This window comes from Balearica regulorum, chromosome 2 (genome assembly GCF_011004875.1).
Source record: "Balearica regulorum gibbericeps isolate bBalReg1 chromosome 2, bBalReg1.pri, whole genome shotgun sequence".
NCBI classification, from domain to species: Eukaryota; Metazoa; Chordata; class Aves; order Gruiformes; family Gruidae; genus Balearica; species Balearica regulorum.
This window is the reverse complement of record NC_046185.1, coordinates 149,211,502-149,237,578: the sequence shown is the minus strand read 5'-3', so window position 1 is coordinate 149,237,578 and position 26,077 is coordinate 149,211,502. Positions and strand designations below refer to the sequence as shown.

The 26,077-nt window shown below is 40.1% G+C and overlaps 1 protein-coding gene across 5 annotated transcripts; it reads right to left on the bottom strand.

Annotated features, from left to right (window-relative positions):
- Positions 1-26,066, bottom strand: THNSL1 (threonine synthase like 1). Of its 5 annotated transcripts, XR_012834175.1 has the most exons (3): positions 25,588-25,729; positions 2,200-22,296; positions 1-844 (listed from the first exon to the last, which is right to left on the bottom strand). XR_012834175.1 is itself a non-coding variant. In XM_075746374.1 (2 exons), exon 2 carries the CDS (start codon positions 22,238-22,240, stop codon positions 20,018-20,020), a length of 2,223 nt encoding a protein of 740 aa, XP_075602489.1. In that variant the 5' UTR covers positions 22,241-22,296; positions 25,973-26,066; the 3' UTR covers positions 1,472-20,017. The 5 variants fall into 5 exon arrangements, 4 of the variants coding, with proteins under 4 accessions (XP_075602489.1, XP_075602491.1, XP_075602490.1 ...); XM_075746374.1 differs by lacking the exons at positions 1-844; positions 25,588-25,729 and adding an exon at positions 25,973-26,066 and having other exon boundaries at positions 1,472-22,296; XM_075746376.1 differs by lacking the exon at positions 1-844 and having other exon boundaries at positions 1,472-22,293; positions 25,588-25,943.
- Positions 26,067-26,077: the final 11 nt, after the last annotated feature.

Here is a 26,077-nt window from a genome sequence, read left to right as displayed (position 1 = left end):
ATCATTCCCAATGACAGTGCCCTCCAGATTAGAGACTGAGGCACAGCATCCTCAAGGTAGGATGAAAAGAGACAGCAACAGAGTTTCTTTCTTTCATCCTGATATACTAATAGTAACGTCTGCAGAACAGCTGGGTTGCAGCAAAAAGAGCAAGCTGAAGAATAAAAAATAATTAAAATAAAATAAAATAAAACAAAACAAAACAAAACAATAGGACCACAATAAAATAATGTTAACTGATTTTAAGGCATTAATCCAAAGTATTATGAACACCTATAGCAGGTCATGCACTCTTAGGTAAACAGTAACTTATTAAACCAATAGTGCCCCTTTTTAAAGACTATTTTCTGATGTCTTCAGAAGGACCAACATCCCAGTTCTCTCAGACGAGGCAGATGTCCAAAAGCAAGCAATATCTTGTGGGATGACAGGTTCTGCCCTCAAAAACACAATGGAGGAACCAGCGTGTACAGTGAAGGCAAAAGGAACAAAACGTTCTTCAGGCATCACGGGGCATCAAAAAGCTCAGCTGCCTTCTGCAGAATATCTGCAATGTTATTAGCCCAGGGTAAATGAGTCAGATGCTTCCCCAGGAGCCATTACACACCGGCTGGGCCGGGGGACCGGCAGATGGCTGCTGGCGATGCCTTTCTCTCCAGAAAACCGGGAATGAAAGGAGCGTGTCCCTGCGCACAGCTGATCTCTTAATGGCAGACTCCTTGTGCTCCGTCCCCAAGCCCGCCCTGCCGCAGGAGCTCTCCCACCCCGGGCGCTGTCAGCACCAGGGTGTCTTTGCTCTCCCGAGCAGAACGCAGGCTGCCGCGGCGTCTTCGCGGCCCTGATCCTGGGCTACCAAAGTGTGATATGATCAGTTGGCAAAACTCATGAAAAAGCCTACTAATACAGTTGTTAGGCTGAAAGAGCGATGTGCATGTTATTTCCCCAGCTCCACACCACGATGGGCCATGCGAGCCCTCCAGGAAAGCAGCATTTTTAGTTTTTTGAGCAATTGTGCTGCCACGCTATTGTGGGCTCGGCACCCTCCTGAGAGCAATTTCCCAACCGAGCTGCGGAGCCAGGGAAAACCAGTTTGCTTCATCTGTTACTGCCACGGCTTGTTAAAAGGACGGATCCTCTCACCGCCGTGCCGTTCATTTCCATTTGATCCTGTTCATTATTTCTAACCAGCTTTTTATAAATCAGTGTCCTGCAAGAAACCCCAAAATTGAGCATAATGGAGACATAGGCACATATGGTGCTTATATCCAGATAAAGAAATACTGGTTAAACTGCGGCTAGCTCTGCGTGATGCTGAATGCGCAACCTCGCTGCTATTCACATGGCTTCAAATCTAGGTCTTCAGCAATCCTGAGCCAGCACAGGCAGCCAGGACCACCCTGGTGGTCAGGCACCAGGACACTCCAGGACACTCCACCAGGTGGAGTGTCACCTGGACGTCAGGCAGGCACATTCATCCTTTCACACTTTCCTTTTGAAATCATTGGGAACTGGAACACTTGAAAGCAATTAAATGTTTGAAAAGAAAGTCATGCAAAGTCTTTGTTCCCCCACAAACGTGTGAGTAGTGACATTTTCCTACCTGTTTGGAGAGGTTACCATTACTTTTGAAAACATAAGGTAAATCTTTTACAGATGAGGCTTTTAACTATTGGGTTTTTTCCTTTTCTTTTTCCCCAGGTAAAGCCAAAAATCTTCAGTATTTTCTACATCAGTGGATTCCCTCTGGTTTTTCATTTAAAAATAAAAAAATTTTGCCTCGCTAGATTATTTCTATTATTTATTTGTGAATTTACCTGTAAACAAGAGCGACTGCTTAATGGAAAGTCATCTCCTGTGTTTCTCAAATAAGAACGTGGCTGCTGTCCCAGAGGCAGACATAAGTAATTGTTTGGTAACAGCCGGTGTGGGGCTTGGCTTTTCACCACGAACCTATTCCCTACGCAGAGACTAATTAGTTACTGCCGAAAGGAAAAGGGAGACTTGCAGAGTTGTTTGGCCGCTCTCGTTCCTAGCGATTTGCACGGTGTTTCCTTACGCTGCCTGGTCTCAGACCAGCCATGGCCTGACTCCAAAACCCTCCTTAGCATATTTGGCCACCTGCTCCGTACCCTTCCTCTGTGACAGGATTTAAAACCACACTGTATTTTTCCTGTGTCTGGAGCAAAATAAAGTCCTCACCCCTCAGCTAGCAAGGATGAGCTCTTCCAGTCGGGCAAGGGGCTTTCTGGTTAACAGCGAGCAGCGGAGCAGTATTGCTGGGGATGCACGGGGCCATCGCTTTGGGCACCATATTTCCAGTGAAATATAAGGGAGAAGCGGATGGGACAAACAGACACGTGGCTCCACTCGCTCCTCTGTGGGTCCCCCACAGCTATCCTCACCCAGCACTGCCACGCCAAGTTGACTTCGCCTTTGAAACTTTAGGAAATCAAGAGGTTAGATCAGATCTTTCTCTGCTGGGTTCTAATACAATACTCTCTCTGAGACATGAAGAGTCAGCTTATAGGGTTAAATAAATACACATGTGCTCAGTGTAGGTATTAGGAGGAAACTTCAGGAGGAAATTATCTGTGATGATATAATTAAATACTATATTTTAAAGGATATATCTAGGGAAACTGAGCTAAGGCTGCCTGTGAAGTTAAGACTTGGTTATTTCCTAGCAGCTGAATGTTTGACCTTGGAACTGTAGCATTTCTTTACCCAACTTTTCACATGTCATATTAATAGGGAACTTCAGTAGCTTCAGTCACAGACTTGACAAGTATCTCCAGTGACCACGTCCCTTGGTGTCTTTCAGCTTCGTTACACATGGCAAGCGTGAGGGAGGTGAAAAGAGTGAATGAGAATTTTAATTGCTTTGGAAAGAATGATGTTCTGTTCGTGTTCAACTTTCTATGCAGTCACTTGTTGGGGTAGTTGGCTTTTAGCCTGTGCAAAACAATGATGGAAGGGTTAAGAGGGAATGTCATGGATAATAATTTTAAAGTTAATAAATATATAATTAATTGCCAGTCTGCATTTTGCAATAATCCAATCTTGCTCCTGCCAAACTCCATGGTACTTTTGCGATTCAATTGGAATGAATCAGGTAGCAGAGCTATCATAAAGTAAAATCCAGCACTTAAATAAACCCTTTATTCTGAAATTCCAGGGTCTTCTTCAAAGAGGCATTGTACTGTTACTCCTATTATACAGATGCAGATGCTGATGTTACACAGAATCACCCAGACAAGAAAAGAATAATTCATAGCCTGCTTAAATAAATGAGCTTCAGTGAAGCTACAGATTGTATTTTCAATGGATAACATCATTTTTATTATTTACAAGGGAAGTTCAGCTTCTTCTTGCAATCCATTTTTAAATGCTGTTTGGAAACTGTATTCCAAACATTTATTCCAAAATAAAATATTACCTTATCTATTAACTGTTAAGATATCTGTTATCACCTTCCCTAAATACCCCATTAGCCCCAGGGCTCTCAGCAGCGCAGGTAAACCCACTCGCCGTGGGGAAGGGCAGTGGCAGCGGGCAGCTGCGGCACCGCAGCAAGGGGAGAGGGCCAAGGGGTCGGGACGGGACGGGGCAGCCGGCACTGGCAGCGCTGGGAGGCAGGACCCAGCCCTGCGCTCGCCCCGGGCGTGATACCCACCTGCTCCCCACGGCAGGGCAGCGAAGGTCCCCAGTCCCCACACCGGCGATGCTCTGGGGAGGCTGCGTTAGTGCTGCTGCTGCTGCAACAGTGTCGGCGGGCAGCGCGTGGCCTCTCCCAGCCCTCAGAGTCAGGCTTGGCGTCAGCAGATTTGTGAAAGCCTTGACGGATCAGGAGCGAATCTTCCCAGTTTTCTCTAAAAGCGCCTGGCAAACCCAGAAAGTGCATTCACAGCCGCATCTTCCAACACTGAGCTACTGTTTGTTGGGCTTTTTCCCCATCAGGGCACCCACACCAGCAGTTTGGGCTCAGGCACCTTCCCAGCCCTGTAACGCACTGTCATTCCCCTGGCACAGGCTGTATAAAGCACTGGGCATTTGCTTTGCCTCCTGGTTCTGGGTCCTTGTTCCCAACGGAACACTGTTTGGAATTCTTGTGGCATAAAAGCACCTGGACTCCTTCTGAGAGCAAGACGCAGATTTCTGGTAGTTACTCTATAGTAGGGACTGCTGATTTTGTCTCACAGCAATGAATTCTTTCCCCTCTGTCTGATAACTCAAAGTGTTTCTGTTGGAAATTATGCATTAAAAGACTCAGCAAACTGAAAATTAGCAGTGATTTTCTTTTTTTTTTTTTTTAATAATAAAAGCATTCAGCATTTCAGAAGTAGTCTTCTCATGTATGTATCAGCCACCAGGCAGAAACTGCTAAGTATCATTGCTTGTAGGAAATTGCCCTAACTTTACAGATACCAGAACAAAGTGCTTATTTTTTGTTATCATGAAAGAAAAACTCCCATGTCCTTCAGCCTGCCTGTATTTCAAAGCCCATCTGAAGCAGAGCAGCAGGTGTAGCTGTTTCTCCCCGGCAGTTGAAAATACTGATGATGAATTGCATGTGTGCCCCCAGATCTCTGCCCCTCCTCCAAAAGCCAACCTCTCGGACTAGGCTGAACGCAAACAGGGCTGTGCAGGACCACCTGCTCTCCCTTGTGCTACATAAAATGTTTTCCAAGCCCAGACACGGCTGGAAATTTAGTGAATCCAAGTTCAGAGGAGGCAACTAAGGACAGTGGGGTATAATTAAGTGGGCTGCAGAAGAGGATTATTTATTTTCCGGTTGCTAGACTGCTGCAAGTCTTTCTCCAGAATGTGCCTTTTACCTGTTCAGCAATCGCCCCAAAGTAACTGCTATTGTATATCGTGCAACAACCTTTCTGGCTTCAGCTTACCCCAAACACAGGCTGATTTGCTTAGAGGAGTTTGGGCAGCGGCAGCCGCTGCAGAGCATGAGCTCATGGTGCAACTGGGAAGCCTTTCTTCCTGAGCACCTTCATCTCTTCCTTCTGTGTGAAGTCCCGCTTCTCCAGGTCCCCAAGTGATTTGATCAAGTCAGCAGGTTAATTCAGGGGACGCATTTTCCCATCTTTTGCCTAAATCTAGTTCACACTGCGTAGCTTTGGAGACCTCTCACAAATACCAAGTCTCACCGCTGCTTTGCTGTTAACATTTATGGGGGTTTTGTTGTACAGCTGCAGGGGGAAAATCATCCAAGACCAAAGTTTATAGGCCAAATTGAAATCACATCTTGCTCTAGAATAAACAGCCCTCCACCAGGACTACCTAATTTATTCACAGATAGAAAAAGCTCTTTTTTACAGCTACCTTTAGTTTCTGGCCTTTTGCCCAATTATCAACCCAATGAGCCAACTTTCCACTTATTCCATTACTCTGCATCATAGACATCATACTCTGATCTGAAATTTGGCCAAGTGCTCTAAAAGGCTATTGCACTCCCCTTGTACACCATAGCACTAATACCTTCAAAAAATGCCACTACATTAATGAGTTATGACCTTTCTTCCTAACACCACGCTCACTTTTTCATCTTCTGCCCCCAGCTCCGGGTTGGTTTTCCATCGCTTGTTTATTCCTCTTTAGTTAAGAATACGCTGAAGGAATTTCTTAACCACTTCAAGTACAAATTCGTATCTTTAATTTCCCTGAATGTTTCTATTTTCCAACCTTTAAGGTTTTTCTTTATCAGTTGGTAAATAGCAAGCATCATTCACGCTTTTGAAGTTACAGCTGCAATCCACACAATGTCATTATATACTATAATAAAAATGTATTGATTGGTCTGATTGAAACTAGTGAATCAAATGTAACTTTCACTACATGCCCAAATGGACACTCTAAGCAAAATCAGAGATTTCATCCTGGTCCTCAGAACTGACGTTTCAGGAGCGGCTAAATTGCAAACCATTTTGTGTTTGCATCTTCATTTAAAACAAACCAACCAACCAACCCCAAAATGAAAATGGACAGAACCAACGTACACTTGCAGTCCAGCTTAAATTACCCAGGTAGTCCCTTTTAGTCCACTGCCCTTCCTCCTGCTTGATCACTTGACTTGAGAAGTGAGATGAATTGATTGGCAACAAGAAACGAGGCGTTGACAGGAACGAGCCTGTTATGAAAGATGTGCAGAGACAAGGGGAGAGAGGGTCTCTGCTAAGGCTTGAGGAGCTGCAGAGCACGTGCCAGACGGCACGCACACACTTCTTCCATGTCTGAACCAAGGGAAAACCAACCCATGTTCAATCAGGCTTTGCTGCACCCAAATGACATCTATTTATAAGCACTGCACATCCAAACGTTGAGCTTGCGAAGGCTACTAGACACTCCCCAAATAACAGGATTTCTTTAATCAGAGGGATCCAAAGGCAGCTGAGAGTCTACTTGTGCCATACATGAAAAGTAGGGTGTTTCTGGAGACAGCTGCTGGCTTTGGCAAGGGGGGACCTGTGCCAGGGCCCAGCAGCCAGGGCCACCACGCTGTGCCAGTGTGGACACTGCGGTCCAGAGCAGTGCAAGCACAGTGCCACATGCCGAGCGTGACTTGGTGGTTACGTGATTCAAGTGATTTCACTGAGTGAAATGAGAGCAAAGTGGTAAAGGGTATCAAGAGGCACTTTTGACCCGAGGTTGATTGGAGAAGCATTGCTCAGATGGGTCAGCAGGGAGCAGACAAGAGCAAATAAGGAACAGTGCTGAAAAAATGGAAAAGGGCGAAGGGGGAAGAAGAGAAAAGCACGATGCGGTTTCTGTTGCTTTTTATTAATGTTGCAGACTTTGTATTTCATAAGGAAAGTATCTCAGTCATGTTAAAATACCCCAGTAAATCAGTACGTGTCCTTAAAGTTGCAGAGATGCCATCTTCCAAGTCTTTGCTTTCTCCTTCAGGTTTTATAGATTCCGTGTCAGTATTTTGTCCCTGAGACACTCCTACCAGCTCAGCACTTTCAGTTCTGCCTGATTTTACTTTTCTTATCTTGCATGGTTTCAGTTTACAAACTCTCACAGCTCAGCAACGGTGAACCAAGGTCAGGTGATGGTGCTGCACAAAACTAGCCCTGGGCCACAGACCGTGCCGCGTTCCTGAGCCTGACTGCACGGCTCCAGAAGGTCGTGTGGTCCCTCTGCGATAGCTCACACGTGTTGTGTAGGAAGGACAACTGCATGGGTCAGATCTCACCTGGAACTCCTGGTAGACTGGCACCCTCAAGGATGGACATCTCTTCCTACACATCATCTGAGGTACTTCAGTCAAGATGACTTTCACAATGATCCTATGAGCACAATATTCTGTGCACACAATAAACTGAAATACAGATACAATCTATATGCATATACTTTACATACAGATGTGCACATACATAAATTCTCTCACATTTTCTATGTCTCAAAACATACAGTAAACTGAACAAGATACACTGGGAATATTCATATCAGGAAGAAGTCACAGAGCTTCAGTTAAACAGGCTGCTAAAGTGTAAATGCTCATCCCATCTTACACACAACTTTTGAGATTAAAAAAAAAAAAAAAAATCAATGCTTTCTTCTTGCTTTACCTCAGAATTATTGCCAGACAAAAAGTAGAACCACCCTCACCCCACCCCAAAAAAGCTGTTTCCCTGGTATCTAGCCTCAGTGCAGCAGGAATTTACACAAATCTCCCAAGAAAACCACAGCTCCACTTTTATAGAAAGATTTTAAGGCTAGAGGTGGCCTGGTTTAGTCATGGCCATGTTTAAAGCAATTTTCTAAGGGGTCAGAATTTCAGTCTTGGGCATTAATTCACAGACACTCAGCAGAATTGTGTCCAGCTTCTGACTATTTACTATATCTGATTTTTCACTGCTTCCCCCCCCCCCCTTTTTTTTTTTTTTTACTTTCTACATATTGAAGTCTAATTTTAAAAATAGCTCTTCATTTTTGTGTCATTCATTTATGAATTTGGGGAGGAGGAAGGCAGGGAAAAAACCCTAACATCCCATAATAACTTTGAATGAAAAGAAATGTTGCAAAAATCACCACTTTCAAGCTTTCTAAGATATCAGCCTATCAAATGCCAGCACACTCATCCATATATGCCTCTTCGCCTCTTAGGTCAAGTTACAGTAACAAAATAGTGTCTTCTGATTTTCCTCTCTGAAAATTGTTGCATACCTATACTTTTCCTTCTGTTCAGAACTCATGGCCATTTGAAAAATCCTGCTGCCTTACAGCTGTCAGAAGTAGAGTTAATGACAACATAGTTCACAGAACTTAAGCATGAACGTTTCAAAGGGTACCTGGTTCCAGAAGGGAAATAAAACTCTTGATTTGCCGTCCAAGCATCAGCCTGAAAGGAACTTAAATACATCAACAACAAAATGCTTATTGCAAGAATATTTTTTAATTTTACAATTCTAGTATTTTGAGTTGTAATATAGAGTTAAATTTACTCTACAAAGACTGATTTTTAATGCTGTGAAAAGGATTAGAAAATTTAGAAACAGTTATACTAAAATGATTTTATGATAATGGGTGATGATGAAGAATTTAAGTGCATTACAGAGACATTTGCTTTGCAAACAACAAAAAAAAATTACCGTGGTCTCAATGACACTCCAAATGCTACTGTTATGTGGCTTGTTTCTTCTGTTTACCCTGTAAAAACAGATCTAGAAACCACATCATCACTAACAACGTCTATTGCAGCTCTCAAAAAAAAAAAAAAAAGCAAAGGAACCACGGTGCATACAGAAGGGAATTTAGGAACATGTGACTGGGCAATTGTTTCTGGGGAACTGGAGACAACCGCATAATAAAATTGCTTGCATAAGTTGATCAAAAAACATCTTAAAGTGACAGGAAACTCATCGGGGGAAGTTAAGGGACATTGTAAGTTAAAGAGACCAATTTTTGTCTTTTTGGTCCTTACCCACACAGCCACAGTAGCCATAAGGCACAATAACTCGTGAGCTTCTCAGCTGCACAATTACTTTTAAGCTGTTCCATTTAGATGTAATTTGATTTATGAAGCAGATCATGCAATTAATACAAGGAACAAACACTCATCACTAAAGATGATGCTTCTGCTGCCCCTGAACTGACTGAACAGCCACCACTGTGGGAGGTGGGAGACCCACTTTTCACCCCGTAGGCTTAGCACGACAAGCTAAGTGCTCACAGAAGGCAAATTTTATTTTGGATGGATTTAGGAAAAAAAAAAAAGAAACATCACTTATATTTCTTCATTTCCCTCAGTCAGCTGTCAGCTGTGCTTTGCAGAAATGAGTAACAATCTGTGATGTTGGGCACTACAGAGATCTTAGTAGTTTGTGAAGTAGTTTTCCATCTAGCTTTTGTACCACCTCTATACAGCATTGGAACAGTTACTTTGCAGTCAAGATCTTCCAGCTCAGCTTCACCACTCTGCATTCTGAAAAGGGGTTGACTGTGTATTAGGTTTGATTCACCTTTAGTAAAGTTATTCTAGTGTCAGGCAGAAGTAACACAAGTGGATAATTGTGTCTGCTTTATGTTCAGATGCTTTTGAGAAGGAAGGGACCTGCACTTACAATCATTTATTTTCACAGTAATATAATTAATAAGAAAGCAAGAGCTTTACCATCAGTGACCTAGGAGCACAAGGAACACAGTTGTTGGCAATTCAGGTGCTGCACACATGCTGGAATCTGGACTTAAAAGATCATTTTAACAGTTTGAAAATGCAACATCTTTTTTCAAAGGAAGCGAGAGCCATTTTTCTGTTTTCAGCAATCATTGGTGTATCTTCAGCATCCAATATAAATTCAGAGAATCCAACATATTGTTTTGATCACAGATAAAGTACAATCATACAGTTCTGAAGTATATTAAATATTTAAGTATCTGATAATTTTATCAAATACATATTTCTAGCTTTCTGAAACTAAGGAAATGAAAGGAAGAGAGTGAAGGAGATTAATTACATTACTAGCTTGGGGAAGCGAATCTCCATGTTGCATAATGACCCTTTGTACCTCACTTATTTAAAAACCTCATGGAAGTGCTCTATAAAACTTCTTTTCAACAGGCAAACCTGGTCATCTGTTGAAGGTAAACAACTCATTTCCTTTGGAGTACAATTATTCCAGAAAAATCTTTCATCAAAAAAATGTAATCCAGAATGATAAATCATTTAGAACAATAAAATCACTTGCATGAGCAAACAGCTTCTGTCAGTAATTGTGCTTTCTTGCCCTGGGCATAAGTTTGTTACATATGGGAAGTGATAATAATTGGGGTTACAGTTCCCAGTATCACATTCTCCTTTCCCATTTTACACTTACTCATAGCTATGCTTATCCAGCAGTAGTTACATAAGATGCAATTCCAAACATTTATATTCCACCTCTTGCAAACAATAAACCACATCAAATCAGCCCCTGACGGGCTTTGTACTAGCAAAGCAATTTGCAGATCCATCAGGAAGTATCAATACTGTTATTTGTCAGCAGTCAGTACGGCCATTCTTTCTGACAGTGTTACCTGCAAGGGCTTGGTTATGTGACCGTATATAACTGAGACACCCTCAGGCAAAAGACAAATTCAGTGTCATTTATTTCCCCCATTTCTGGGAGTCGGAGTACATACCCATCTGATTCGACATCATGAGATGTCCCAAAAGCAACATCAGCAATGGTTGGAACCACTGATTTCCACTGGTGGTGTCCATTGCGCCCTATTCATTATGGCATTTGGGGGAACCCTGAACCCTGCCATTGCCTTGACCTGCCTGTTTCACTTTTTCAGCTGTGTGTATTTCTACTTACAGACTATCCTTCAGGATAAAACCCCTCCACATGCCAGCCATCAGCCCTTGAGAGCAGAGAACGGTTCTTTCCTCAGTCCATTTGCTCTTTCTTTTTTGAAACCTCCTCCGTGGGACAGGCTTCTTGCTCTTCTCAGTGGAATCCTGTCCCCATCTACTCACCTAGTGCTATACCTAATTACTACAAAGAAAATTCAGTGTATAACTTAACTTGAAAGGCAAAGGCAGCAAATCATTTATTTACTCATCAACAGTTCATAATTACTATGTATAATTTTTTTTGTACTATTAAAACATTCGTCCTTGAAACAGTCATTTTCCCTTCACCACATTTCTTTAAAACTTGCAGCAAGCGGGAGATGTTCAGGCCCTCAAATTTTACTGGTAGTCAACACGAGACAGTATTAACTCAGGTTTGCCTCTGCAGTCCTTGTGTCAGATTCAACCAGCAGGTAGGTTCTACCAACCTGATCATTCCGAAAGTGTTTTTTTGACTGACAATTATTTCCAGCAAAAAAAAAAAAATTCATATTCTGTTTTGCATAGCCACCTTTGAGGTATAACAGCATGCTAGTAAAAAGAACATCTTCTTAATGTCAAAGTAGTATCCACTCACTCAGCAAAGGCTGTCATTAGTGTCAGTGGTGGATGCAGCCGCTGCTCTGTCCTCTCAGCTGTGTTAAATGACAGGAACCAAAATCAGAGGGCTGAGGCATCAGCGGGGGGGTGGCACATGGAGCAGAAGGATTAGCAGGAAATGTATATATGCATTAGAAAAGATGCCATGGAAGTTTCTCTACCACAAAACAATTAAAAAAAAAAATTAGTCTATCACAATCCTTTCTGTTGACTTGAAATAGCTTTTAAAAAATTCCACAACTTACACTGGATTCCAGTTTAAGCACAAACTTAAGGTAATGTCTTTTTTTCTAACCAAAATGCAAGTGGGGCACTAGCTAGAATGGAAACATAAATGATTACTTAGCTCAGGTCTAATTTTACAGAGTCAGCAAAAAGAAGCAAAGTAAGATCAGGACCTTAACCATGGTGGGGGGAAGCAAGTATAATATGCATGTGTCTACATTATATAAAATCTAGCACACTTGTACTGGTTTAGTAGGTTGTATTATGTTCCCTTCATGCTTGTATTTAAGGAAAAAGAATAACAAGATATTTGATTTTAGCATGCAAAGATTACAAGAAACTGAAAAAGATACAAAGCCTGAAAGCGAGCAGGGCTGTCTGTGGGCTCTGTTATCAACATGGATGACGGGCATTTGAAAATATCTTGGTTGATCATTTTAACATTAAGCTATGAAAATCCTCCCCCGCGCAGCAAGACATATTATTTACACTGTTTTTTCCTGTGAATAGGTTATCTGCTCTTTTTTATCCCAAAACTCACTACAAGCTCCATATGCTGCATCATATTCAAAACCCCAGACATTTGGGGTTTGCATATAAGACCATGGTAGTATTTGTAGTTTTGATTTAAATGTTAAAGAATTGATTATTTTTTAAATTATTTTAGATTCTTATTTTAAAGCAAAATTGATTCAAGATTTGCAGTTGAGAAGTCTCTAGCAGCATACAGGGCCATGAATTATTGTAGTGTTTCTCTAACCTGGAAGCATCACATATTTCTGGGTACTCCACGTATAAATGAGTACTAACCTAATTATCGTTAAGGTTTCTTACTTAAATTTACATTAATTATGTTTCATAAAAACGAAAATATAAAAAGGTCATAGAACATTACAAATGCTTACAATAGCCTTTCATTTAGAGCCCTTCAAAAACTGCAGGCAATGATCAAGTCAAGCAAACTTCTGTTAGGAATGCCATCTTGTGGTTAAAAACTGTATATAACAACGATTCGAGGTAATTTTAACTAAATTTTTACTTGCAAAATACCGTTTTTTGCAGAAATGAGCTATTCATGTATGACTTGTCAGAACTGTATAGTATTCTTTTATTAACCATTTAGGACGAAAACAACTGTGAATACAGCTTTCTCATCCTCATCTGTATACAATGCTAATTAATTATGCAGGGAGCACTAGTTTCATAAGGAGATAGAATGCATTTATTAGCATTTTAAACAGAAACAGATTGCCACATATACTTAGTAAAAAAGTCCACTAAATGCCTATGCTATTTAGATATAATTTAGTGAATTAGTCTAAAATGTATAGAAAATACACACATTTTTCTCAATATATGTTTCTAGAGCAGAACCCTGTGAGCACACTTTACCTCTCTAAACCTTATGGAGCATCTTTGGTTGGTATATGAAAGGTCAAGTTTAGCGATAAAACGGAAACATTGGATTTTTCAATTTTTCTTATGTAGATCTTACTGTGAGCTGAAAATGAATTGAAAGTGGCGATTGGATCACAATTTGTTCATGAAAACAGAGAGAAATGACAGGTAAACAAGAATGGAAAGAAAGGGTCCAAAAGCATCTAATAAACTTTAAAAGATACCTAATTTATAAAAGCTTAAAAAAATGAATAATTAGCTATATTCAATACAGCTAACATTTGCATAGGCACTTCCTTACTATGTGTGTTTGCCTTATTTTCATAATGAAAGTATATATTGCCCAAACCATCACAACACATATTGTATAATGAAATTAAAAACCAATGAGCCATACCCTAATAGCCATGAGTCAAGTCAGGGTGTGCATTAGTAGTCCATTTGCAATTCTCTAGAGACAGAAAGAACAAGGCTAAACATATCCAGTAGCCTATCTAGCATATAACTTGTTCTGTGTACTGATAGCGCTATAGCAGAACAGAAATGAGTTCACAATCTCTAGCACTCCAACCTCTGTGAAATACTGCTCATACTTTTGTTAGCAAGTTACTCCTGTGGCAGCCAAATAGGACTGCCATGATTGTTTAGTTTGACCTCTTGCATAACATAGATCTGACTTGCCTGAATTAGTCTTCTACCAAATCACTTCTAATCAGGAAATCATCTAACACGTCCAGACTAGAGAAACCTTTACCATTCTGTTACATGCCTTTATCTCTTGTAACATGTCCAACTTCTACTTAAAATCACTGGATCACTCTTTCTCTGCTAGATGGAACAGACTTTCATTCTATCATCAAATTTTTGCTCCAAAGATGGTTCTGCTAGGCTAACTCTCCTTTCACTAAACTAAGTAGATTCTGCTTATTGAGACTCTCATGCCAGTGCTTCTTTTTTTGCTCTCATGACTCTTTCCTGTCCAATTTTCCAGCACTACTGGAAATTGTGACTACTGGAGCTGGGCATAGCATTTTTCTAAAAGGTTACACCAAATACAGACAGCAATATTACTTCCCTGACAGTATTTCCATTTCTAAACCTGAGGATTTCACTGGTCCTTTTGGCCACAAGGCTGAAAATTCATGTTTTGTTGAGCACGCACATCATCTCCAGAAACTGTTCAAAGTCAGCATTTCCTACAGCAAATTGTTGTATTTGGTAAGTATGTCCTCAAACCTCTGCTCCTAGAGACACAGGACTACTTTAGGCCACAGGGAAATGCAGATTGCTTAAGAGCTCCCAACCAAGTAATTCACTGTACTCCGTTTAAGTGGCCCCTTAGTACAGAAGTTTTGTAGCATCTGTAGATTTGAGTAGTCATTATTGTATTTACTTCTCCATTCTTAACAAACTCATGGTTAAGAGCCAAACCCTGCTCATGTAACAAATCTGTTCAGTCACAGCTGTCCTTTCAGATTTACATTTTGAGATCTTTCAGGTTTGGAGTCAATTAGTGTTATGATGAATTTTAAATTTGACGCTGATACTTTGCATGTTTCTATAGCAATAACTTATTTAAAATAAAAGAAGCTATTTGAAAATCTAAGGGTATTCCAAATACCAGTGATGAAATATCTAAATAAAATGCTAGAGCAACACTTCCTGTGCTATATAACTGATTTTGTAAAGTTTGAGGTACACTTTTTATGAAAAACGTGTTCCTATGTTGCACAGGGAAAGCTGTGGTTTCTCTACTTTGTTAAATTTTATAAGACATTGTACATATGCAAGTAAATCAGGTGTTTTCTTAATTCTGCTAAACAATTTTCCTATTAAACATTTTATTTCCTGTGCTGTCAAGAAAGTAGCCAGAGACCATCTTAAACAACTACCAGGGAATAAAGTCTTCTCGAGTAAAAGGCACAAACACCTTAGATCTACCTCCATACCAGGAAACCTCCAAAATACCTATGTTGGAGAGCAAGATGAAGATTGATGTCTTTTAGACTGCTGCATTCTGAAAAACTGTTGAAGCAATAGCTTCCCAGTTCTGATAAGTGCACTGAACACATTTCTCAATACTATAAAAAACCACAGGGTAACATTGCAATCCTCCTCAAGCTGCTAATATATGTTCAGAATTAACTGCTTGTTCACGTTAATTCACTGAAATTAACTACTCACTTCTTATTGCTGTTTTAACCATTCAAGTAATTTTTAAACCCATGATCCTGAAATCATAATCCAAGTGAAAGAAAGTTGCACTGCAACTGTTGACAACCAGTTCATCCCTCCACTGAACTAAGTGTGAGTAAGAAAGATTAAACTGTCATAGATTTTCTTTTCCACATCAATTCCTCAGACTTGCAATGTAAATAGAGTATTCAGACATTTGCTATTTTTGATGTGGGTTTATTTTTTATACATACTTTCCTTCCAGCATTATGCAAATTATTTCACTAACATCGATCAATCTCGGCAAAGTGAATTACTAGATCATTTACTATACACCTAACTTTCAAGTAAACACAGGACAGAATACGTCTTTCAAGATGTAAGAATATCAAATTCTGAAACCACTTATTTTAGTGGATTTTCTTTACATCACACTGATAAGGATTTAAGAACATATTTGCAGAGAAAATGCTACAGAGTGGATCCTGCAGTATTTATTTAGAAAAAATATAGTGGATACAAATTACTAATGCATATTTCAGACATGCCAAACATGATACACTTAATAACAATGCGTGTTCTTGATATCCTTGAAGAGCAAAGTTGACCTCTTGAAAAACAAGAATCTTCCCTTTAGAGTTCCATCTGCTAAAATATTCCATCACCTCAAAAACATAAAGAGCGATTCTTTCTAAATCATGACACTAAGAAAACAGAATTATCTTCTGAAGTCATCCCTATCTGCTCTATTCACTCTTTACCTCAAGTCACTCTGTCACCCTGAGAAGCAGGACTGTGACTAAAGGCAAGTAACGAGCAGCTGGTAAGTCTGTACGCAAAACAAAGTATTTTCCATATAAATATTCTTATAATAAAAAGCATAAATATAGATATTACATTTGTCCTTAAGGTTTTTCATGTAGTATCAGTGTTCAGCAAAGATTTATCTATACAAAACAATAATAGCTTAACTAAGGCTAGGCTATTACTCCAGGTCAACAAAGCTAGTGAAAATGTGTATCTACACATGCTCACACTCTCTGTAAACCTGGTTTATATTGATTTAGACTGCAACAGTCTAGCTTTAAACAAATAGGAGCACACTCTGTACATACCAGGCCTAAACAGCTTAAAGAATCCTGCTAACCATCACAATGTAGATTTGCTTTTGTGCATCGTTAGCACAGCATTTTCACCTTAAGAAGTTAATAGAAAATATTGCATGACAACATTCACGTGCACAATGTCTGCAGAAGACAAAAACAGCACTTGTGTCCACTCTTCAATGCCCTTTGAATCTTTCATAATACTGATAGCAGGGGAAAAAAGTGCAGTAACAGTAGCACAATGTTTGTTGAACCACAGTATTTTGCTGACTGACATTCAGAAAAGCTGGGCTGGAAAGGTGGAAGGATTGCTACACTCACTATCTTATCCCCCCGCAGCCAGCAACGAGCACGCCGGAAATGTCTTTTCTTCCATTCCCTCAGGCCCAGCATGACAAGGCAAGTCAGAAGACTCTACATTACAGCTACCACAATACAGCATCAGCACTTGGTCACAAATACTGTGTACATCTAGGACCACAACACTACCGCAGCATTTTATAGGGCCCATTACTAGAATCCACAAGCAGATGTGGTACACAAAATAGTTCACTGAAGTTTATAACAAAATCCAAAAATGCAATCATTATTTTTAAAAATGAGTGAACACTGTATTGTAAAAGCCTTTGGAAATTCTGAGAAATGTACTAATACCATACATGCTCTTCAACCACTGCCTTTATACACCTTAACTTCACATTGAAAGCCTGTAACTAAGTACAACTGCTCATTTTTTTACTTATTCAATTCGTATCAAGTTATAATGGCTCATATGATATGAAAGTAGCAACTAGGAATCAGTTACTTTCTCCTTCAAACCAAGCTTGAGTTTCTGCCATGAACTTTGAATTTTTGTTTGAGTCATGCCAAAATAAACCCTCTCTTAGTTTAGTTCTATTTTATCTAATAAGCAGCTAACTCAAGATAGGATGTAGGCTTCTAGCCTAATCTTTAGAATCTCAGCTTTTCTCTTTTAGGTACTTTCTAAGAAAACAAGCTTTTTTGTAGAGATTTCTATAAAGTATTAAAACAATGTGTGACAAATTGCCCTACGACATCAAATGGCGTTAAGCCCCATAAAACCAGGTACTGTAGGATTTCCAGAGTCCTTATGCTGAACCTAATTCCTGTTCCAATAATTCAATACAGGCAGTTGGGGCTGATTGGGGTTTTTTGGGTTTTTAAGATTTAGAATTCTGGTTTTGTAGTGAGCACAACTAGTGAAAGCATTACATTTTTCTCCACTTGGAACAACTATCAAACCAAAACACAGAAATACAAGGTGGATGTGCACTTATCACCTACACAAGCAATGCTGCTTTTCTGGCAACATGCTTATGCAACTTTTTCTTACAGAACTTGGATTTTTTAATTATTTTTTTTCATTACATATTTATGGTCTTTCTCATGTTGTGTCTGGAAAAAGATAAAAATTCCTCTGCCCTGTGAGGAGAGACTGAATGAGTTAGGTCTTCTTACCCTGGAGAAGAGGAGGATCAGGAAGGGGGGGCACCTCATCACAGTTTTCCAGTACGTAAATTGCAGTGAGGAGGAGGACGGAGGCTGTCTTCACAAGGAGCCACATGGAGACAACAAGGGGAAATCAGTACAAGTTGCACCAGGCAAAGTTTCATCTTGATATAAGAAAGAAATTTTTCACAGTGAGAACACTCAATCACCGGAACCTCCCCAGGGATGTGGTAGAGTCCCTGTCGCTGGAGGTTTTTAAGACGTGACTGGACAGGGTGCTAGATAGGCTCCCTTTCCCACAAAATGCTGGACCAGATGATGTTTCGAGGTTCCTTCCAACTTGGGCTGTTCCACGATGCAGTGAAAATAAAAATAAATATTTCCAAAAGCGTTGCAGGAATAGTGAATGAGGATTGAGCAGAGAAAAGAACTAGAAAGGTCCTAAAAAGGCATCCAAGAATGGCAGAATCTAGAAAGCTATTGTGTCATGCCTTTGTTATCAGGTATATTTAATTTTATTATATAATGTATTCAGTGTGGCAAATGCACATCATGCACGGGTCTTTCACCTTACATTGCAAGAAATGACAATTTTTAAAAATAGTTTGCTAGATGGTGTCTTGTTCACCTCTAATGTGGCAAAAAGTACAAGCAGACACAGAGGAAGCTGGGGAATACGGCAACAGTTCAAAGCTCCAAATGAGTCCTGACATCTAGGAGATGTTGCCTCCTGAAGAGGCAAAAACTGTTATTAATCACCACCTCTCTTGCCAGTACCTTCCCTATTTGAATCTTGGTGGGAACCACAACCTCCCATAGCTATACATCCTCACATCTGATGACTCTTAGCTCTTTACATGCCATTCAAAACTTGCCAATACATCATTTTATCATTTCGCAGTGAGAAATGTAGTTATATTTCACGCCCTTGCCAAATACAATCTACAGTTAGCAGAGTAAATTTGTCCATAACCACATGATCTCCTAGGGCAACCTGCTCTATTTTTTTCTGATGCAAAAAAGCAATAGCAAGCCTGTCATTAGCACAACCAGATTGCTAACATAGATCTATTGTATGTTACATAATAAATACCTCTGATGCTATCACACTTTCCAGACACTGGAATTCATCCTTCACTTTCCTTGATGAGATGCCAAGCACTTTGGGAAGCTTCTTTCTTATACTAATTCATGCAAAGTATGAATAGAATAGAACGTTAAGGAAATTAATTTAAGAAAAACATGAAAACAGAAATAATTAGAACAAGAGTATTATATGACCTCTAAGATAAAACTTATATTCTAAAAACTTAGAATACAAGAAATAAACGTAAATAAATGGTGAAGTGTGGTTCTTAAATAAGGAGACTGCTGCTACTACTAACAAATTCTTCTATATTATTAAAAAAGGATTCTAAAGTTGAAAGTTCAAATAGAAAATATCTAGGAAAGAGACTACAACACATTGGAGGAAGAGTCAAATCTTAAAAGTTATTAAAAATATTAAATTAAGGATTCTATTTTACATAGGAAAATATCTGGGAGGAAAAAATGCCTGAAAAAACAAAATAACGAGTTTTTTTTTATATAAACGCTCACCTCACAATACATAAAAAACATCATACAAGAAGATAACAAACGACCAAATTAAATGGTTCAAGGATTATCAATACAAGTATACTCAAATCTTTGTAGTGAAATCAACCCTCATTAGTAAGATACGAACATCATTACAATATCTTATTATGCTTCAGTGCCCTAAGTGAAGTGAGTTAAACTTCAACTAATCACCCACTGACCAAATGATCACATCATTCTCGCAACAAAACAAGAGCTAATAGTTTCAGAAAGGTCAGACTTCATTATCTTCTTCCTTCCACAGAGAACACTTCACGCTTGTGAAGGAGACAGCACCACCAAGGAAAGCTGGCACTACTGCCGTCTCTACTATGTATGACCTGCAAAAAAGTATTCCAGTCTTTTATGCTCTCAATTCACAACCTTTCACCACTACTAGAAATCTCACAGGCATTACTTATAAATACTGTTGAAAACTTGACAACTGAGTCTAAAACTGCGGACATTACGCTGTGGACTGGACACAAACCAGATGAATCACGACTTTATTAAAACATGCAGCTTGATAAGAAGGTATCACAATTGACACAGTGGACATCTGATCAGTTGCTCAGTAAGCTTTCATAAAATGATTTTGAATTAAGGTTTCTATATGAGACATCAGCATACTCATATCTGCAGCACAGACCTGATGATCCTCATTCCCCTTCTTTTTCAGGGTCTCTAACAAGCCCCAGTGGACTGGAGGCAGAGGGCTGTAAGAACTCAGCAAGTGAAGCTGACTTAATGGATTCTGGTTTATTTCTGCAATCCTCAAGGCCCTCAAGATAGCAGGTGCAAACTTAGAATAATGAGCTGTAGATGAAATAATAATTGGGCAAGTTCTATCTTGTAATCGATCTGCAACTACTTTAGCAACAGCTGTGTGTGTATCCAAAATATATCCTGTAGTGCTGTATATGGAGTGAATAGCAGCTAGACAGTCCTCCTCAGAGCACCATCCAGCCACCAAGTCCTGCTGAAGCTTGTCAAGTAGATCCTTCCGTAGCTGGAAGTGGCCCTGATTTTCCAGCTGATTATATAATTGTGTCACCAGTTGTCCATCCTCATTAGCAATCAGGTGCAAGTATCGCTCAAGATTGGAGGACTTCAAAATATCTACTGCTGGTGAAAAAGTAGGAATTAATTTTCTTCCCCTCAAATCATACACACCTGTTCTTATGAAGTCAGTCAAAACATTGTTTTCGTTGGAAGCACAAATACATTTTCTAATAGGAATTCCCATCATTTTAGCATACAAAGCAGCTAGTATGTTGCCAAAGTTTCCTGTAGGAATGCAAACATCTACAGGGCTTCCAAAGGAAATAACACCTTGATGAACAAGATCAAGGTATGCAGAGGCATGATAAACTATCTGAGGAAGCAGTCTTGCCCAGTTTATGGAGTTTGCTGCAGCTAAAGCTGTTCCATATTCTACTGTAAGAAAACCAGTATAATCAGAATTAGTAAAGATTTGCTTTATAGCTGTCTGGCAAAAATCAAAATCAGATTTGACACCTACTGACCAAGCATTTTCTTTCTGACAGCCAATCATCTGTGATTTTTGAATTGGGCTTACTCCATCCTCAGGAAAAAAATTAATCACAGCAATTCTCTGTTTGTCAGTGTCATGGAGGCGACTAAAGCCATCTAGGACAGCGCTTCCTGTATCACCAGAAGTAGCTACCAGAACCAAGTAATTGCAGCTTCTGGGAATGCAGTATGCAAATATATGCGGCACCATCTGTAATGCAAAATCTTTAAATGATGCTGTTGGTCCATGAAATAACTCAAGGAGAAACTGATTGCCTGCCAGATGCCTAACTGGGGCAATTTTAGAACAACTAAAGTTTTCTCCATAAGCAGTTCCAATAATTTCAGCCAGGTTAGAAGCAGGAATATCAGCAGGATGTATGCATCTTTCTAGTATCACCTGGGCTCTTTCAATGTAAGTTGCTTCAATTAGGCTTTGCCATTCTCCAGCAGTGAATTTTGGAAGTCCTCTCTCGGGAACAAAGAGTCCTCCATCAGGGGCCAAGCCCTCAGTAACAACATCACTGAAATATTTACGAGAGTCTTTTTCCATACTCCTTCCAGACCTGCTAGACCTAGTTGAAATGAAAGTTTCCAGTTCTGAGTTTTGGTATCTCTTCACAGCATCAAGTACCTTTTCTGCTACAACCTCTGCTGCAATATCCCCTCCACAAAGAACACGGACGTCGTACCACCTTTTGTAGAACTGCTTCCTAAACTGAAGTATGTCCTTGAGAGAAATACCAGGAGACTGGCCCACAATGCGATCCACTTTCATTGATTTCAGCCTGTTCATAATGGCTGTTGTAGGCACATCCAGATATACAACTATTCCATTTTTCTTCATATGCTGCATACCAGCAGAATGCATTGGATTGGACCCAGTAAGGGAAATGACGCTTCCAGATGCTGAAAACTTCAACAGGGCTTTTCCTTCCTCCTCTAAAAATTGCTCATTACCAACATCCTGCAGTTTTTCCGACACACTCATATTCCAAGTTGTTTCAAGGACATCATCATCTATGTCTATGACAGGGCAATCTAGTTTCTGACCTACTATTCTCCCAACCGTTGTTTTCCCAGCACCCGGAGGTCCCATCAGGATAATATTTTTGTTTCCAATGAGAGAATGGCTTGAGAACCATGATTTCCATATCTGTGCAAATGCAACAGGTCTTGAAAGCATCAGTTTAAGACACATGCTGGAAAGACTGGTTTGCATTATTAGTCTTAAAGGCCGATACTGAACAACGTGAAACATCTGCTGGGTTGCTGGGTTGTTGTTTTTTCAAGCCAACTTGAAGAACCACTTAACTGCTTCAAAAAGAAAAAGGCAGTAATTAGTCCTTCAGCAAACATCTAGGAAAAACCCTAAAGAATATGAAATTCTGAACAACAAGAATTCAAACATGAATCCAGTTATGACTTTATCAGTGCCAGGGAAGTATTTTTCAGAATAAGACTCATTCCCCTCTCCTACATAGCTCCACTGACAAATCCAACTTCAAACAGTCCATGTCCTCAAGGTAAACAAAGACATCCAAGCCTAACACTACGATACTATTTGCAAATAATACTGTTTATAGGAATACAAAACCAATTAGTTTTTCCTCTAGTACACTTACTTTTAAGTATGCATTTACAAATAATGAAGATTAACTAAATTACCTTCTTCTACTCAAAATGTTAACAAAACATGCATTTTCCCCACCTCCCAAGATGCCTTTGATTTATTATATTGTCTTTCTAAAAAAATAAATGCAAGACCGACTTAAATACACAGAAAACTCACAGACTTGTGCAACAGCAAAGCTGGAAGAGTTCTCTTCTGAAAATTCTTGCCTTCTGAAAGGATGGCAAACCAAGTGATTTGTGAAGACCTTCTATAATGGAATTGTATTGAGTGTAGTTTGTGTAAATAAGAGAGAAAAAACATGTCATGAAGATATTCTATCTTAAAAAAAAACCCCAAAACCAAAATCCAAGAAAACCCCAAAAAATCACTAGGAAAGTTGGATCTGCAACAAAGATTAAGCAAGAAGCTCTCAACATGGTATTTCGTTTGCTCCAAGAAATCAACACCAGTATCAGCATGAATTCCAGCACATGATTTGTATGTGTTTAGGGCAAAGGAGGAAGAACTCTCAAAATCTCCATAAAGGGGTGGGGGGGGGGCAGAAATCAGTAAAGATTTGCACAGAAAATCCCTACAGAGTAATTTTTCACTTTAGATAGGCAAAGAAGTATCACTTTATTATTGTTATTTATTCATTGTTCATGACTAAAAATGCTTAAAGAAAAGCAACACTGAAATTCCTTTTAGAAAATTAGTGACATTTTAGATGTAAAAATCCAATGTGGTGCTTACTCATAAATTCTAAAAAAATTCTATATATATGTTTTTTATATATATATGCAATATATAAAATAAGCTTTTTTAGAAATTATTACTTTTAGTTGCTATAGTATGCAGTACAAAGAGATAGTTGACTAAGCTGCAAGTTCTATTTTTTTTCCTTTCTCCAAGCACCGTAACACGTAAGCAAAATGGCAATCAACAACTTCCAACAACTAAATTTTAAAGAATCAACCCAGCTGCTAGCACCCCAGCATTTGCTTTGCAATGTTTATTAATATTTTTTAGTTTATATATCAACTACTTCTACCAGTGAAAAAAAAACCATAGCAAGAAAGTGTTTTCCCACATTAATCAAGACAGACTAAACAAAGCAATTAAGGGAATTTACTAAAGACTAGGTTTCCAAATCCTTCAATTGTTCAGTGCCTTTTCTCTAGATGCTCTCCAGTCCAACTGCCTTTTATCACTGTGGAGAGCAGGAGGCCTGCAATTTCAGTAGAAGGCAGTCGAGCACCAAATGGTAACTGCATCATCTCCAAACGCTTACTCATGATTAACTTATGTTTAGTTATCACATCAGTCCTTTAGGAGCTTGCTGTTCCCCATCAGTGTGCATAATATCAAATGACTCCAAAGACACAGGTCACAAACTTCAAAAGTGACACAGAAGCTCAAGTTTTTAAGAGCAAACCACAGAAACAAACTCTCGTCTTCCAGATGCTCCTGGCTCTAGATTCTGCTCTGCGTTTCCCGGTCTGTCTTTTACACTCTATTTTTTTTACCAAACTATTAGCAAACGTTACAAAGTCAAAGAACTTAGAATTATTTAAATCTTTGTGTTTGCTCACTTCTGTAGAGAGGTGAGCTTGCAAACAGGAAGTCCCTGTGTTTACACTGTGACATAGTGAATATGCTGTAATTACAAGATATAGATCAGAGCAAAGATGGGCATATCATACTGTACAGTTTTTTCCCAATCCTTGTAGAGTAGAAGGGAATGGTCATATGTAGATGCAATATAAGATTTTTGTAACAGTTACTGAAAAGAAAAAACAATCTGTGAAGAGTAGTTGTAATATTCAGTATCATAAAGCTCTACCATACTAGTAATGCACTCTGGTGAACGCAGAAACATATAGAGCTACAGGGACAGAAAGAGATATTGAACATCCAGATGTAAATAAGTTATGTTCAGGATTTTAAAAAATTTAGAGACAATATTTTAGCTATTTTATTTCCTGAACCTAAGAATCACTTCAAGCGTTATGTATGAACTAAGGGAGTACGAACAATGCCAAGCATAGTGGCTTGCCTACCATGTTTAGTTGCATTACAGATTCACTTTGAGGTGCAGTCACTCAGTACATACTACACAGCTGCTGGGCATAACATCTGGATTGCTTTAAGCATCTAGGTCACAGGGACTTAAATCCCCCCAAGTTACAGGTGTAGACAAGGAAGGAACTAGACCAGATTTCTCTAGTTATAAGCTGTCCATGTTTACATCAAGCTATAAGCTGTCCATGTTTACATGAAGCTATAAGCTGTCCATGTTTACATGAAGCTATAAGCTGTCCATGGTATTGTTTGAAATCAGCTTGGTTAACCTGGTACAAAAACTTACAGGGAATTTCTTTATTCAGCTGCTCAATTAGTTTAACCTATTCCAGTGTAATTCAATTTTGCACCCACATAAAGTACATGTACAGAGAAGCTTGCAACCATTGAGTTTAAAATAGTTTCAAAGAAACAGTTCATTCAATTAGCAAAACCTTACTGTAAAACCAATTCAAATTAGACTTTAAATCTCATAGAGTTTACCAGTCTAGTTAGAACATCAAACCATCCAGCTTTATAGCTAATTCTCCCAGAAGAGTAGGGTTTTTTTCTGAAGCAGAGCTTGCATTCATACCTCCAATGCAATTTTAAGTTTTGAGAAACACCTTGACCCTTCATTTGGAAAGCACCTACATTTTATCAGCAAATACCCACAATTTTACCAACCATTGCCGATGACAAGAGTTGGAGCAAAAACTGGGCTTTGTTACTGGTATAGACACAAAGTTTGCAACAACAGATCAAGGCTGACAATTACCATCCTTCAAAAGTGTTAACACAGGACAACTTCCATTTGACTCAGAGCTTTTATGCAGCAAGAGAAAAAAAAATAATCCTAAAGTAAATCATTCAACTTCAACTGCCCCACGACCACCCCACAGACCAAGATCCTATAAAGGTTCCCGCCTCACCGTTTCGACGCCCTGAAGGTGTCAAAGCGCGGGTGGGAGGAGGGAGACGGCCGGGTCTGGCCGCGCCAGGAAAACGGGACACCACAGAGTCACCTCCTCCCGCCCGCCAGCCAGCCAGCGCGGCCCCGGGCCCCCACCTCCCCCCCGGGAGCGGCGGTGGCGGCCCCGCCCTGCCCCGCCACGCCCCCGCGGCTCAGGCTCAGGCTCAGGCTCAGGCTCAGGCTCAGGCTCAGCTCCCCTCGCCCTGAGGCGCCTCAAAGGTGGGGCGCGCGCACACACGTACCGGCGGGGGCGGGGACAGTTACCACAGGTACCCCGCGCACCCCACGCGCCCTCAGCCTCTCCCGTGCCCTCCCTCCGGCCCATCCCGCGCACGCGCAGCTACCTGCCCGCCCCGCCCCTTCACGACTCCGCCTGCAGCCGCAACGCACGCGCAGTCAAGCCGCCCGACGCCCCCCCGACTCGGCCTTGCCGGCTTCACCGTCGCGAA